Genomic DNA, 15685 nt, shown 5'->3' with positions numbered 1-15685 from the left:
TCTGAATTTCCAATGTTCCCAGGAGATTACAATGATTAGCGATAGTGTAATCTATCGAAGTTCCATTTTGAAATGCACATTGTGAAGATTCTAAGCCGATGTATGATCATCGCAGACGAGAAAGAGGCATGAGATCTTAAGCAATTACAAAGGAAAGCCTGAAAGAAATTCCAGTCCTTAAATCGAGACTCGAACCCATTCCCCAGCGATTTCACTGACATGCTCTATCATCATGGCTCGGTTGTTTAAAAGGTAGATAACACTATCCAACTGATAAATCACTATCCAGCAGATAAACACAAGCAAAAACCGTTGAGTTAATCCAACCTGGATAGTGATTTATCCAGTGGATAGTACTATCCACCTTTCGAACAACTGGGGCTTTGGGCCCGTTTTCTCAAAGGTACCGATAGCTTTTCTGGCCCAAAAAGCCATTCACAAAAACTTCCTTCCGCTTGGTGTCTTAAGCTGGTCTTTCAAGTTAACATGTTTTCAAGTTAACAAGAAGCAAAATGATTGTGAAGTTTGTTGACTTAAAACCTCTCCGTTCTTAAGATACAGAGGAAATTGTGACATCCGAAAAAGGCCCACAAAGCCGTCAATCGAGAAACAGGGCCTCTGGACTATTAATCCATCTGGGACGCGTATTTTGAACAGGGGCACCCAACGAGAATATAGTTCAAAACCACTTAGACGTAGCATTGTTAAAGGTATTTTAGTATTTAAAACGGTAGATATAGGCATATTTTTATCCCCTAAAAATTTTTCATCTGTTGACATTTCCTAGCTGAAAAGTCTAGCGATCCGAAAATTTCAGCCAGAAAAAAGGCTCCCGTAAATTCTAGGTGACCTTTTTAGGGTAAAAATCCGTTAAAATAGGCAATTAAACCATTTTTTAGATGTCCGAAAATCCTAGGATAGACAGGCAAAGCAAGAAATTTACAAGAAAATGTTTGTAAAATTCTAGATCTCAAATCGTATGTCGAACAGATATTTTCCTAAAATTGACGTTGGGTGCCCCTTTTTGAACGGCGGATTCAGTTACGACTCTCGCTAAGTGATAAAATTAGCATCCTCGAGCTGAAAGCTTTGCGATATTAATTCAATCAATAATTTTGTTCATTCTCTTATCTTCCTATTAATACAGGCAACCTTTGAAGGCTGGATGGAGCTTATGGACGATGCTGTGGATTCCAAAGAGGTTTTTACCACAATTGCTTGTAATCTCGCAATCTGATTGGCTAATTTGCAATTGTCGATAAGAATCTAGATAACGCTGTACGCGTCATGCTCGCTTCAATTTGTCACGCAATGTAATAACCAATCAGGAACGTCCATTTTCGGAAATAAAGCAATATATTACGAGAAAGTTATAGACAACGCTTGCTCTTTCTTCGTGTCATGATTTTGGTCACGCGCTGAAATAAAAACTTTCTTTGGCGTTGAACATTGTGGTAAAAAACAAATCGAAAGCGGTTCAGCATTGTCTGTACTCTTACCGATATTCGTCCGCATGCAGGCCAACCTCGGTCTGATGTTTGAAAAAAAATAAGTATTCATCAGCCTTCCACGTGCGCCGCCATTTTCCTCTTTTCGCTAAGAACCTGAGAGCTGACGTCTCGGAAGACAGACTTCCGCTAGAACAATGACTTCCGCTCGTCTAAAATACCTTTCGTGAACATGACATATCCCGGCCAACGCCCTGAGCCTCCCTCTCTGTCCCCTCATTTTCTCTTGAGTTTCCCTTCGATTTTCTTTCTCCCCCATACGTGTGCTCTCTTTCTTTTTTTTTTGTTGGAAATTGTAATGTAAACGTTCTTGTTTTGAGACTTGGAAAATAAACAAGCCTGTATTACTTAGAGATCCAATCCTATACTTCTTTTTTTTTCTAAAAATTAAAAACCTTGTTTGATTTTAGGTCATTTTTTGCTTGTTATGTACAGACATCGCGCAAGTTCTAAAAAGCGAGAGAAAGTTGGAATAAGAACAAAGAATTGTCAGTATCTCCTGACAAGTAGAAGGCGGATGTTTTGACGTCAAGTTTGCCCTTTCACATACACGCAAAAGGGCTTAATTAATCGATCGAGATATTGTTGTTGGTAGATACGTTCTTCCCTGATTTGCAAGGAATTGTGTTTTTCAACCAACTTATCACGTGTTTTCGTTTTTCGGAAGGTTGACGAGCAACCGGATGATGAGAGTACCTTGGAGCTTACATTTTCTTTGTCATATTTATCGTGCTCGGATCTTTCTTTGTGCTGAATTTGTTCGTAGGAGTGATCATCGACAACTTCAACAGTTTAAAGCGAAAGGTAATAACAAGCTTATCACACCCAGACACAAACATATCTAATACCCAGTAAGAAAGATCTGACTGGTTACTCCAGAGCGAGCCCTCAGAGCTATTTGGCGCTAGGCCAGTCGTAATTCCGTAACTGATTTTCTATTCTTGATAGAAAATACCATCCTGTTAACTTTGCTTTGAAGTACGTGGCAACAATATTTGGAATTTGGAATACTTTACCTGTCAATTTCAAAATCAATTTTTTGCCGTTTTTGGTCTATTTACTCTTCTCATAATTTTGTGACGGTAAACTCCCAAAAATTTTACCGTGACGTAAGACAAAAAATCGAAGATTGTCAATAGAGATGCTTTCTTTGTCTTTTCCGTGAGACCAGTTCAGTGCTGCAACTTCAGGCAACGTATAGAAACTGTAGTGTAGTGGTGTGGAAAATGGAATGCACAGTAGTTATTGCTGTCAGTGATTTTAGGTGCAGCGCGGCCCTTCGGGAAAAATTGCGCGGATCGTGGATCCAATTTAAAAAAAACACCAAGCATAAATACCAATGTCACTGTATGGATTACTTTTCTTTGCTTAATAGTCCATTTCACAGTTGTGTGCTTAGTTACCTGGCCTATGAATGAAAGTGAAGTTGGAGTTGACCTTGTTTTCATAGAAACCTCACTGTTTTTCTTACGTAAATTCTTACTAACTAGCATGACAACAACATCATAAGAAAATTATCATTAACATAAGAAAAGGAGGGAGGTCTATCATAAAAAGGTCAGCACCAGCCTCACTTTCATTTAAAGGCCAGGTAACTAAGCACACAACTGTAAAGAGGTCTATTGTCTGGGACCAGAGACCCGTAAGGGTTGAAACGTGTAACGCGCGTTCACAGCTTCCGAATATTCAGTGCGAACTGATTGGTTGAATGTTTCAGAGCTAAGTACCATATTTGGAAACCCCTCTCTCTTGTTGTTCCAAATATGGTACTTAGCAAATTAAATATTCAGAAGCTTGTTTCCCAGCACACAAGGGGCCGTTACACGTTTCAACCCTTATGGGTTTCTGCTGGGACTTATGCAGCTTTTCATTCGCGATTACAGTACGACGAGCTGAGTTGCATGGGAATGCTTCTGACGGATGCTCAAAGAAAATGGGTGGATATACTCAAGGAATCAGCCAAGAAGAAACCGCCAGACCATTCCATCAGACCACAGGTTCGTGGTGCAAGTAGATTAAAGAGAAAACATAAAATATAACAAATATAAATGTAATAGTAAGTGTTCGCCAGAATTATTGCTCGGTCATGGTACACAAGACAAGAGTACCATAACAACAACAAGTTATTTTCATATTACGTTCGAGAATTGTGCTGACCTTGGCAGAACTCGTACATTGAGCCTACTGCGCATGCACAAGGAAATGTCACAGGGACAGTAAAGTAATAGCAAAATTCGGCTGAAATGAAAACAATGAACTAAAAGGTTTACAGCTGTTTTCTTGGTGGCTCACGCTTCTTATTTGATTGAGTAGCTTCTTCCTTTTCTTCTTCTTCCTATTATTAGTATTATTATTATTTAACACTTTTGCCGCATTTTCCAAGGAAGTGGATTCCTTTTTTTGGACTTAAGGTGATCAGTATCATGAAGCTATCCAGTGTCACTCTCGTCTCAATGAGATTGGATTGTATCATTCGTGTGACTGAAGGACGATTTCCCTCCAAACCTTTCGAGATTCCAGGTACAGCCATCTTTTTTATTTTTCTCCACAGAACAAGATCTTAAGCAGGATTTACGACATGGTAACGAGCGAAACCTTCGAGATATTTATCCTTGGAATCATCATGCTCAATATGTCAGTAATGATGTGGCAGCATTATGGTCAATCGAAAGGGATCACAGATGCTCTTCATATCCTTTGTCATTAATTAGTCAAAAAGCAATTTAACCATTAAGTTCTTGCTGTACGATTCAGCAGCGCTCAGTTCAACGGTTTGAAAATTGGACTATACCGCGCGGGAGGTCGCGGGTTCAAAACCGGCAGGACCAACCGTGACTCAGGGTCTTAAAATAAGTGAGGAGAAAGTGCTGCCTTTGTAATGACATCTGCGGATGGTTTGACTTTCAATAGTTCTCGATCGCCGGGATAAGGACTATAAGCCGTAGGTCCAGTTTCACAATCCTTGCTGTGATAATGACGGGGGACGTTTATTTGTTTCTGTGACTGAAATTTATTTGTTAAACCCAGGTTAATTAAACATGTCTTGTTGGTGTGAATGGGGTATAAGTTTGCAATAAGCCTTCAATTGTCATTATCCTTAACAAATGCTGTGACCTTGTGTCCCGCAAACACAAGTGTTCAATTGGTTTTTCACTCTGGTGTTTATCTTAGAAGCTGGCTTTAAGCTCGCTGCTCTGAGACATCACTACTTTGGAAAAGTCTGGAACATTTTCGACTTTGTGATTGTCATTACTTCTATAATTGGTGAGTATGAGTAACGAATCATCCTGACTGAAGAGTATGATATTGATATTTCTTTATCTCATGAAACTAAAGTGACAGTAAAGTAAAGTAACCACATTTAATGTCGATAACTCGTAACAGTAATTCAACTGACAAACCTGAGGTCGACAGTGCACTCATCTTACTCCCCCTCTCCATCAGTGCTTCGTTTTTTAGGGCATTTAAAGCTACTTAAGATGGCTGAAACCAGTTTCACTACTTTTAAGGACCCCTTTTTATTAGAAGGGTTGTCACTACAACTCTGTATCACCTAACAGCAATGTTATGGCACCATATGAAACACCAATTATTGCTTAACGAAATGCGCCTACTATTGTGACGTAATAGGTTACCATGGCAACACGAAAGCATCCAAAAACACCCTATATTTCGTCTTTATTTGGTTATATCTCAACAATGATTTCGGTGACCCCCTTTTTTTATTGTAGAATAGTAATTAGCAATCTGAGATAGAACTATTGGCAAAATTTTAAAATGGCTCAAACCAGTTTCAACACTTGAAAGAAACGTTCTTATTAGATCACTTTGTAGCAATTTTACGGTACCATGTCAGAATTATTGCTGAAAAAGATTTGGTCCTTTTTGTGACGTAAAAGGTAACGTAGCAGCAGGAAAGGCATGCAAAAACACCCCATGTTTTGGCTTTAGCTGCTCACGTTTTTGAAAAACGAACTGGGTGACCCCTATTTGTTATTTCTGAAATGTAATATAACCTAGCGCTATCACTATAAAAATTTTGCGATTAGTCCATCTTTTCACCTAGTACAATATGGGCGAATTATTACGTAACGGCATTGGTACGAACGGTTTTAAAGTAAAGGAAGAAAATGAGCACTTCATTATTGTATGCTCACCTTAAAATATGGTCATTTGACACCAGTGCGTCAAAGAATTCCAGCGAAATGCGTGCGCACGTGCAGCACGACTATGATATCCTTGTTTTGTGACGTTGTCGTTGACGTAGCCGTCATCGTTGCTTAAACTCCCTAACTTTGCATACGAGGCAGAATTTCTCCTCCGAAAGGGGATGGCGACCTGGACACTGGGAAGAGGGAAGGAAAAATAGTCATCACGTGTTCTTGGTTTTCACTCTTGTAATCAACAGCCACGTTTTTTAACGAAAGCAAAAGAAAACGTTTGCATAATAATAGAGTTCTATTCCCGGAGGATTGGGTCGGGACACCAACATGGTCACCGTTCTTTGTTTGGGGACATGAACACGACGGCCGTGGCGTCGTGTGGAAACCGAGAATACCCATTGTTTTTCAAAAAAGGAAAAAGTTGCGTTAAATTAAATATTTGCTATTGGAAATGCAAATGATGGCTGTTGCCAATGAGGTCAAGATATTTTTTCAACATCTCTACCTCAATAGAATTGTACTTCAACAAATTGCTCACTGTGATTCGAAATGTGGCAGGTCGCCCAACAACACATCTACGAGCGTAAAGGAAATCAAATGGTTTATGTTTAGTAAACTATTGAAAAGAACTACTCAGTCTCCACTATTCTGAGTAGTTTAATTAAGTGCTAGTTCCTTACTTTAATGCTATCTCTTCTGTATTTTGTGACAGAATAAGTAAATGGTTGTAGTTAAAAGGTTAACTGAGTGATACAATATAGACAAAACAAAAGTATTAGAAGATGTTTATCCTTGAATAACTTTATAAATATTCTTGGTCTTTGGCCATTTCAACTTAATCAAAAACCTAAAACATACACCGGCTACAAACATAAAGTTAAAGCTCATTTTACTTTTTACCTTTGAATAACTTTATTTGAACGTGATGACTTCACATTTCAGAAAGCATGCTTCTCAATAAAATAGTCTTCTCCCAATGTTAAACAAAAAATCTGTATTTTACGTTTTCTCTCTATTTTAGGTTTGGCCATGGACGAACTCACAACTGGTGACAGCAGTGTTATAAATCCCAGTCTCCTGAGAGTTTTTCGCGTTGCCAGAGTGGCTAGGCTGCTGAGAGTGCTGCAATTCGCAAAGGGAATTCGTCAACTATTGGTCGCGTTGATAATTTCTCTGCCAGCGTTATTAAACGTGGGTACGTTACTGTTCTTGGTGATCTTCATATATGCAATCATTGGAATGTCCACATTTGGCCACGTTAAAAAACAAAAGAATCTGGACGATACTGTCAACTTTGAGACTTTCGGCCGATCTTTGTTGCTATTATTTCGTTTGTCAACCGGTGCTGGCTGGAATGACATACTCGAATCTCTCATGCTCAGAGAGCCAGATTGTGATCCGACCTATGGGGGACTCCCAAATGGAAACTGTGGGTATCCTGTTGGAGCGGTAATGTATCTGGTGTCGTACATCTTCATAGTTTTTCTTATCATAGTGAATATGTACATTGCCATCATTCTTGAGAACGTGAATAGGGTGCAGGAAGGAGGTCTCATCATTACAAAGGAACATCTCGATAGCTATTACCAGAAATGGGCCACATTTGTGACGAATGGTAAACAGTATCTCCAAGTTAACCAGGTGTCCGACTTCGTTGATCTACTTGACGAACCGTTAAAAATTGCCAAGCCGAATGAACATGAACTCGTCCGAATTGGAATAAATGTCAGAATGGGATATCGTGTCCAATGTTTTGACCTTCTTCGTTGCTTGGTTAAGCGTTTGTTGGAGAAACATGGAGAGTCACCGCTGGCCTTCGAAGAAATTGCTTCCAAGTTAGAAAACCATTTTCGAAGGCGGGGAGTTCGAAAAAAGTCACGCATGAGCAAATCACGATCGGTATCCAATGACATACCAAACCATGCCGACAGCTTGTTCACGATGGAAAACGGTGTTTCTTCAGCGGAAACGCCGATGGCAAAAACAGAATCTCTCCAATCTAATACCGAATCACCCCGTAGAAAATACGGAGACCCATTCACATCGGCAGTCATGCTGCAAAGGGCAGTCAGAAAGTTTCTTGATAAACGTAGTACTCGTGGAGTTGTGACCTTTCCAATGTCCAATGGATTTTCCGGCGAAAGTGTTGGAAAGTGCCAATGTAGTCCACTGTCGTCCGTTTCTAGTGACCAGGAAATAGACGACATTAGGTTTGCTCCAGACTACACGGCAGGAAGCAGGTCTCCAACTTCTAACGGAAGTGTTCGCAGCAGTATGAACTCACCCGGATGTTTGTCGTACGATCCATTTGATTCAGACGGTGATAGTGTATAGTCTTCAGGCAGAGGTCATCTGGAATGACTTTATGATAATCGCTTTAAATGATTGACTAATCATGATATCTAGTATAGGACAATATTATAAAATGTATACAATGTCTTGATTGAGAATAATCAACTTCGTCGATCTTCTCACACAGCACTGATCTATAAGAATGTCTTTCAAACGCATGGTCAAACATTCCATCTTGAACAATGACGTTATCATGGCTTAAACCGGTGCAAAAGTATTCAGTTTTACTTTGATACAAAATGACTGGTGCTGTATTTAGAACGTCTGAATTTTTCTACACGGAACAAAGGAAGAAGACAACGTTGACATTGACATCGTGGTGTTGTAGAATACTAACAACGCCCGCACGGAATAGCTTTATGAAGGCTGAGACCAGAGACCCATATAAGAGCCTACCAGAAAACAAGGACTGAACAAAGGTGGAAGATCATGGTCGAAAATGTCGTACCAATGGTGCTTCTATACGATCCCAGCAAGGCCCAACAATGTTATCATACACCTTGCCAATGCAGTGGGTCCAATGCATGGGTGATGCGTGATATAATGATTCCGACATTGTTAGCAGTGTTTTTTTGTACCGATGAAGACGTAAGAAACATTGTTGGGCTGATAATTATACAATCCATGTCGAAATGATGTTGCAACTTGAACGTTTGAAAGTATACACTGTTTTGTCTGTTTCCAAAGCACATACACCACAATAAGCCAACGGAAATATGATGGTTTTGTTCCGGCAACGCTTGAATGAAACTTTAGGTCATAAACTATTAATCTACCATTCCTATGGAAATAATAATAACTAAAAGGAATCCTCGTGCGAGAGTGGAATAGTCCTTTAATGAATAGATGAAATAGAAAGAAAACTAAACAAAATGAGATTACGATATTCCCCCACTTGTTCAGTTTGATATTTTAATCCAAATGTTATCAACATAATCTCAAATGAAAGCACTAAAAAGAGTTCCATCAAGTTCACGTGGTTATACAGAACCGCGTTCTGAACGGAAACCAGTCATCAGTAGAAATCGAGATGCAATCGGACCGCTGCCACCCCCCACCCCCCGTCAATCCACCCCGAAGCCTCGGCGTTTGTTGAGTACAAAGTGATTGCGTGTCGGGATTGGCTCATTTCTTAGATCGTATGTCTTCAATAATAAGTTCTGAACTTTCAAAAATGCTACTTCTTAGGATTAGAAATTTAATTTGCATTTCCTTCTTATTCCTGAACTCTGTTATTTTAGCTTTTCACAACTCGGCACCAGCACTAGCTAGCTTTTTGGCCAGCGTAATTATCTCGATGTGGTTGACCATGACTAAATTGCTTTAGTGAGTTCTCTACACCTGTTGTAATTGCCGGTTTTCAATGTCACACCATCATCAAAACCATTCAACAAATAAAGTCAGGAATCAAAGAGATAAAAGAAGATGAATATTCACACAGTCTCGCAAAGGTTCAGGTTCGTGCGGAAGATAATCGAAGAAATGTTTTACTCAAAATTTTAAGGCTTTGTATGGAGACGCCATGTTTGTGTTCCTCTGAGGGGCACAAATCTGGCGACCGAAAGCTAACAAAGACATATGTCATCGAGTTTTGCAATAAAAAAGCTCGTAATCGTCTTCTGAGGGCTCATAAACACTTATATGAGTATGCCTTCTCGTACAAGGACTGTTCAGATTGCAAAAACTCAACGGATGTCACTTTTTGTGGTAAGCCATTAACTGGCTTACCACATTGTTATAGCTCAAACTGGATGTCCTGTCCCGATGCCCAGTCACGTGACATTAAACCCGTCAAAAGACGACAGATTATCGGACAAAGGCGATTGATCACGATTACTTACGATGAAATCAATCGACTTCGAGGCTATCAAAAACATGGTTAGTGTATCTGGATAGGAAGGATAAGCGATTTTAGTTTTTTGTTATTATTATTTTGTTACAAGTAACTTTATCTTTCGGAGGCTCGAAGGCTGTTATGTATCCCCATTGCACAAGGCATGTTTATGTTTTTGCGAGTATTACAAACAAGTTCTTACGGTGTTCACTGCATTGTAGGTAATTTGTGGCACTGCAAACAGACAGCAACCCGCTTGAACTATTGATCGGTGAATGGATCTATTTAGCGTGTACAAGAGCCATAATGGGACAGAGAGCGAATCTTAGGGCGTTGGCCGTGATATGTGAATTTCACTAAAGTTATTTTTAGAGATTGTAATTAACGGAAGTGTAATTCCTGAGAGGTCCGCACATTTTAAAATTAATCGATACGTGTCAAGCAGTGTAATGGGGCATTGTAATGGCATTGTAATGGCGACGGTTGAATATTCAACATGATCTCCCCCGCGATTTGCTTGATGCCCTTTAGTGTTTTTGTTTGAATTCCTGGTCGACGTTGCTTCACTAGTACTGGGATTGACGTTCGGCAGCTTCGATTTTTTTTGTGCGACGATTAATATTCCCTTCTCTCTGTTCGCTTTTTGCTTTAAGTTTCTTTCTTCCACCTTTATTTGGTGCCGAAGGTCCTGCACCGAATTCACTGTCGTCGCTGTGATCGTACGTAGCGCTTGATGAACTTGAAAGCTCACTTTCAGGATCGCTGTCCGCGCCGGAAAACAATTCGTCCCCAAAGTCTGATATTTCATCGAGCGAAGCAGATTATCTGCATCATCTTTTAAGACAAAACCTTTCCCGTAGATAACAAATCGCTCTCATCGATAAAACGCACCTCCACGCGCGACGCCATTTTTCTCTTACATCCTTTCCCCGAATAAAGATTTGCGGACCTCACGGAAAACTAACTTCCGACTAATCCACGGGTCTAAAAAAAACTTAAGTGAAATTCACATATCCCAAGGACCAGAGTGGGCGTTTCCGTCTCTGTCCCATTATGGCTCTTGTATTAAGCCCTGGCCAAACTATCGAACAAAGTTGGATTGGACGCTCCAAGTTTGCTTGATCGAACATTGTTCGACCGTTTTGGCCGTCCATGTTGGAACATGTTCGTCCAACATTTTTAGTTCGATCAAATGTTGGATAGAATTTGCTTTTGATAAAACATTACAACCAACAATTCTGCTCGCCGCACCAATAACAATGCAGTCTTTGGCCGCTCTTCCAACAAAGTTGTGCCCTGAATGGAGTCACGTTCGCGCCGCTAGCCAATCACGAATCGCTATCTTAGGGTGCGTTCGATTGACCGTAATCCGGAATAGGAATACATGGAATATCAGTTGGAAATCCTTCGTTTTTACGGAGATTCATATTAAAATTGTCAAACATCTACTAAAATTCTATTTTAAACATATTTTTATTATCCTTGCTGCTTCGAAACGCGCAAAACATACCGTTTTAATCACCACTCCACGTATTCTTATTCCGGAATGGGGTCAATCGAACGCGCCCTTATTTTCAAACCTAGGCTTCTAGCATCATATGCAACAGAGATGGCGGACAAGGACCAAGGGCACGTCGTAGTTTTTGATGAACAGACAGAAACCTTGATCACCAAGTAGAAAGCAAGGCCGTGTCTATGGGACACTCTTAGGCTCCTTAATCATTGTCGCTCTGTTTGGAGATGTCTGGTTCAATAGCGTTTAAAATTCCTGCAAATTGATCCGAGCTCATCTCCTATGCGCGGATGCTTCTTGCATTGAACATACCCTTTTCTACAGGTTCTCTATACCATTCTTTGGTATTTTCTTGTTTGAATCCGTCCTTTGCGTCCTCAAGCAGCTCCAGTAGCATAAACGCTACGCCATATTTTCAAGCTTAGCGCCAACTTGAACTTGAATTCCTCAAGCAATGTTGGATAGTGTTTTGCCACGACCTCAACATTTACATACAATGTTGTGTGTGGGATCCAACTTTGTTTGATAGTTTGGCCAGGGCTTTAAGCTAAAGAGATGGTGAAGAGAACCAAAGAAACCTAAATTGAATTACAGTGAAAAATTATCTCAAAGGTCATTTTGCTTGCTGTGGACTTGCCATTGCAAAACAGTGTGTCAAATAATAGTTTAGCACTTCAAATTGTATTTTTATTTTAATTACACTCGAAATTATGTCAAGAGCCCTTTTGTTTCATGTGAAGCTAGCATTGCAATTTACTATTGTGCAGTAGGAAAATTAAACAACAGCAATTTTAAAATGGGTGTGACAAATGAACAGCATGGATCCAGAATTGGTGTGCATGACGTATTTTGAAACCACAGTGTATTCTATTTACCAACATTAAAGTGCATATGACACAAAATTCTATATTTGCTTGTTCGAAAGAGCTTTTAAAATGATGAAGAACGGCGTTTATTTTATTGTGATAGCCCTCTTGGTTGCCGAGTTATTCAAGATTTGGTAATTTTGAAACAACATAAGCAAAAACAAGTAAATGAAATGAATCAAAAATCATAGAGAGAAGTATTGGACAGTTTTTCATCCTCTTTTCAAAGACTATATCTCAGACGGACCATATGCATTTTAAGAATTGTGGTGAACTTCTTTCTCTGCACATCCAGCATCGCTCTCCAATTTTGAAATTTTAATTAAGCATAGCTCAACACCCTTGTTTCCAGCACCTCCTCTTCTACCTAGTGGCTCGCCACATGTACGAATTGCGTACCTATTTTTTAAACTACGTGAAAGCATTCTTGGACGCAATTTTAAAATCGTGTCACGCAAAAGCTTAGAAACTCAACCTTGCTTTATCACAAGACGAAAAACCCTATCAAACTGAAAATTTGTGTAAAGGTAATTCTTCATCTGTTCTAATAAGAAACTAAACTAAAATCTCTAAAGGAATGATAATTCCTTATTGTTTAATTTTGATGACGTCTCGTGAAAACCAAGAATATTGGCAAAGACTTGTTTCCATATCTCAAAGTGCCCTTGGACGTGAGGGGCTTGGGGTGGTGGTAGGGTATGAAGGGTTCAATAACTGAAACAACCCAAACCTTTACAAAAATGCTAACTTTAGGCCTAAACAATATTCTTTGGATAATGAGTTTTTTTAATGAGTTTGGTTTGTTTCAGTTTTGTTGTTCCAGGCCCTTCATGTCCAAGGGCACTTGCCGTATCTCATATTGCGTTACCTGAGGCCATGTTACTCTTAGAATACTTAGATTACACCAAGGTAAAACCCCGAGGCAAGCAAACACCCAGATATGAAAATCATCACAGGAAAACGCAAATGACACTCGTATGTAAATTTTACTGACAAAATAAAACCCATTTATAAAAATATAAATTTTCACGCAACTGAAACCCTTCTAAATTGGCTATACTTGCCTCTGAATCAGCTGAGTTCAAACTCGAAACTTAAAATAGCATTTAAAATGGCAAACAAAGACACTGTAAGATTTATGTTTTGTTTTGTCTTAGCCTAGGCCTGGCATTTTAGGTGGTCATGCTCAGATCCTGCAGCCAGTTGTTCACGCCTCGCACCCACATTAAATGAAACAGAAACACACTGTTGCAATAGATCGCACCATTTCCTCCTTAGTCAATTATTGCTAGGGCGGGTGGCACGTCGACAACGTCACTCATTGATGCTTTGAATGACAATCACGTGGTAATCTTCATGAGGAGCTATGATCATTTCGTTTTTCCTGGACCCGACTCTCACAATAATCAGTTCATTTTGAGGGTCAATATCTCGCACTACGTTGTTGGCCATGAATGTCAGAGTCTTGCAAGCAGAGGCGTAGACCAGCGTGCTTGAGTTGTCAAGGTCCGATCTGATTGGTATTCCCTCTGAGTTCACTACGATGGTTCCCACCACGCCTTTGTGCGACTGAATACGTTTCAAACAGGCCTCGACCGAAGAAGACATCTTCCTGGAAAGAAAAACAAAACGTTTTCCACTTATCATATGCAGTTCATAGGACTGCTTTTTCCATTTTCAAGCTCTCACTACACGTATTGGTTTCCCGTGCTCACTAGAAACTACGAAAATGAGTTTTAGTGCCATCCCAACAAGAAATACCTCGCTTAATCGAATTCATGTCCGCCTCGGCGATAAGTTACAGCCAGCGTTTTTTTTTTCACTCTAATGTGTAACCCTTGTACGTAAGTTGAATTGGAAAACAAGAAATCAAGGTCAGCAAGATGGGCGTTTTATCTCATGGTAGTCACTATTGAGCGCCGGGGCTAGAGGACAATGAAGCCAAGTTGGTCTTGCTGTGGAACACAGCTGGGCTTTCGATCGAATTACCAATCTTAGCGCGCACTATACGAGGTTGACTAGCAGTAGAGTTATTTTCATAGAGTTTTATCGTAGAGTTGGAGTTAAGTTTCCAAAATCCTGAATTCAAGATTTTGGAAGGCCTAAATCCTGAATTTAGAAATACAAAAGTATCCTAAACATGCATAAAAGCTAACCTTAGGCCTAATTAGGCCTAAACAAACGTTTAGCTTTAATGAATGTTGGCTTCCAAAATCTTGAATTCAGGATTTTGGAAACTTAACTCTAACTCTACGACATAACTCTATGAAAATAACTCTAAGAATAGCTGTCCCCGCACTATACAAATAATCCCAGATTCATTGATTATCCGCAAGGTTTTGCCAAAATTCGGTGGCTTACGGATCGTCAAAAACTAAAGAAAGCAACTGATTATAATAGGGACAAAACCACGCCAATCTAAGCAATTTGCAAAAAAACTGGAAAAATACATGATATGTCAATCTAAACTGGACTTGATTAGGAGCCCATAAAATTAGTTCCAGCTCTCTGCTTCGCCTCACACTTCAAAAAGACGGCTACTACGTGGTGTAAGCCTCGCACAAAACGAGAGCGCATAAAACGTCCCGAGAGCTGTCTTAAAACTTTTGAGTCCTTCCATTTGGCATTCAAATATTACTCCGGGTTTTGTTTAGTCTGTAAAAGTTTTCCTATTTCAGATTTTTTTTTCTGAAGAGTACTTTTTCTGAAGAGTACTGGACAGATGGAAAGAACTAGAATTTCTGCGGTGACCTTATGCAAAATCAAAAAGCGTAATTGTTTGGACGCAACAATAAAATGTCATATACCTATTCAAGTCTTTTTGATAAAGATGTGCTTAAAGTTAAATATGTAAATAAATTAAGTAGGTTGATTGAATCAGCTATATTTACTTGTAAACGTTATCTGCCAAAAGTTGAAAACTAAAGAGCATTCTTTGACAAATAGTTTCATGCTTTTTATGAATTAAATATATTTCCCGAAAGTTTGTATATTTGGTCAAAATGGAAAAAGAACAAAATGATGCAGATGGCTGACTGAACTTCAAAATGATATTAAATTGTGGTCGTCTTGTCTGGTTTGCAATTGTGATATATACCTCAACCAGGAAACCTCATGATTCGTAATGCAGCAAAGCTTCGGGAAAAGCCGAATGCATTGCTAAAACCGGCAAGGGTGAAGAAAGGTTCTCGGTCCCCTTACGTGCTCAAAAGCTACACATTTAATCCACGCTAACGGGTTTTGTAAAACCGGAAAAAAGTCGGCTCTTGCTAACCTGCTGTCGTGGTAAATAAGGGTTTCTCAGTATAAGTTGGTCTTTTCACTCCAGGTCATCTCACACAACGGCCCGTCCGTCGCCGTTCTCGTTGTCTGCTTCCTGATGAAATCCGTTTTTTTCCTCGGAGAAAACTGGCGCTTTCTGTATTGAAGCGTAAGGATTCAATGACCAT

General features: G+C 39.6%; 1 protein-coding gene and 1 long non-coding RNA gene across 2 annotated transcripts; one reads left to right on the top strand and one right to left on the bottom strand.

Moving 5' to 3' along the window:
* The first annotated feature begins 3406 nt into the window (after positions 1 to 3406).
* Positions 3407 to 8913, top strand: LOC137980025 (sodium channel protein 1 brain-like). The gene is made up of 4 exons (XM_068827345.1): positions 3407 to 3505; positions 4060 to 4199; positions 4642 to 4772; positions 6693 to 8913. The coding sequence occupies exons 1-4, from the start codon at positions 3410 to 3412 to the stop codon at positions 8003 to 8005; spliced, it is 1680 nt and encodes a 559-aa protein (XP_068683446.1). The 5' UTR covers positions 3407 to 3409; the 3' UTR covers positions 8006 to 8913.
* A 4290-nt stretch (positions 8914 to 13203) lies between these two features.
* Positions 13204 to 15685, bottom strand: LOC137978811 (uncharacterized). Its single transcript, XR_011118221.1, has 2 exons — positions 15511 to 15685; positions 13204 to 13848 (listed from the first exon to the last, which is right to left on the bottom strand). It is a non-coding gene; the product is annotated as an uncharacterized lncRNA (long non-coding RNA).

The sequence above is a fragment of the Montipora foliosa genome, chromosome 12 (assembly GCF_036669935.1).
Source record: "Montipora foliosa isolate CH-2021 chromosome 12, ASM3666993v2, whole genome shotgun sequence".
NCBI lineage: Eukaryota > Metazoa > Cnidaria > Anthozoa > Scleractinia > Acroporidae > Montipora > Montipora foliosa.
The sequence above is the reverse complement of the archived record's forward strand: the minus strand, read 5'-3'. Positions and strand labels throughout refer to the sequence as shown.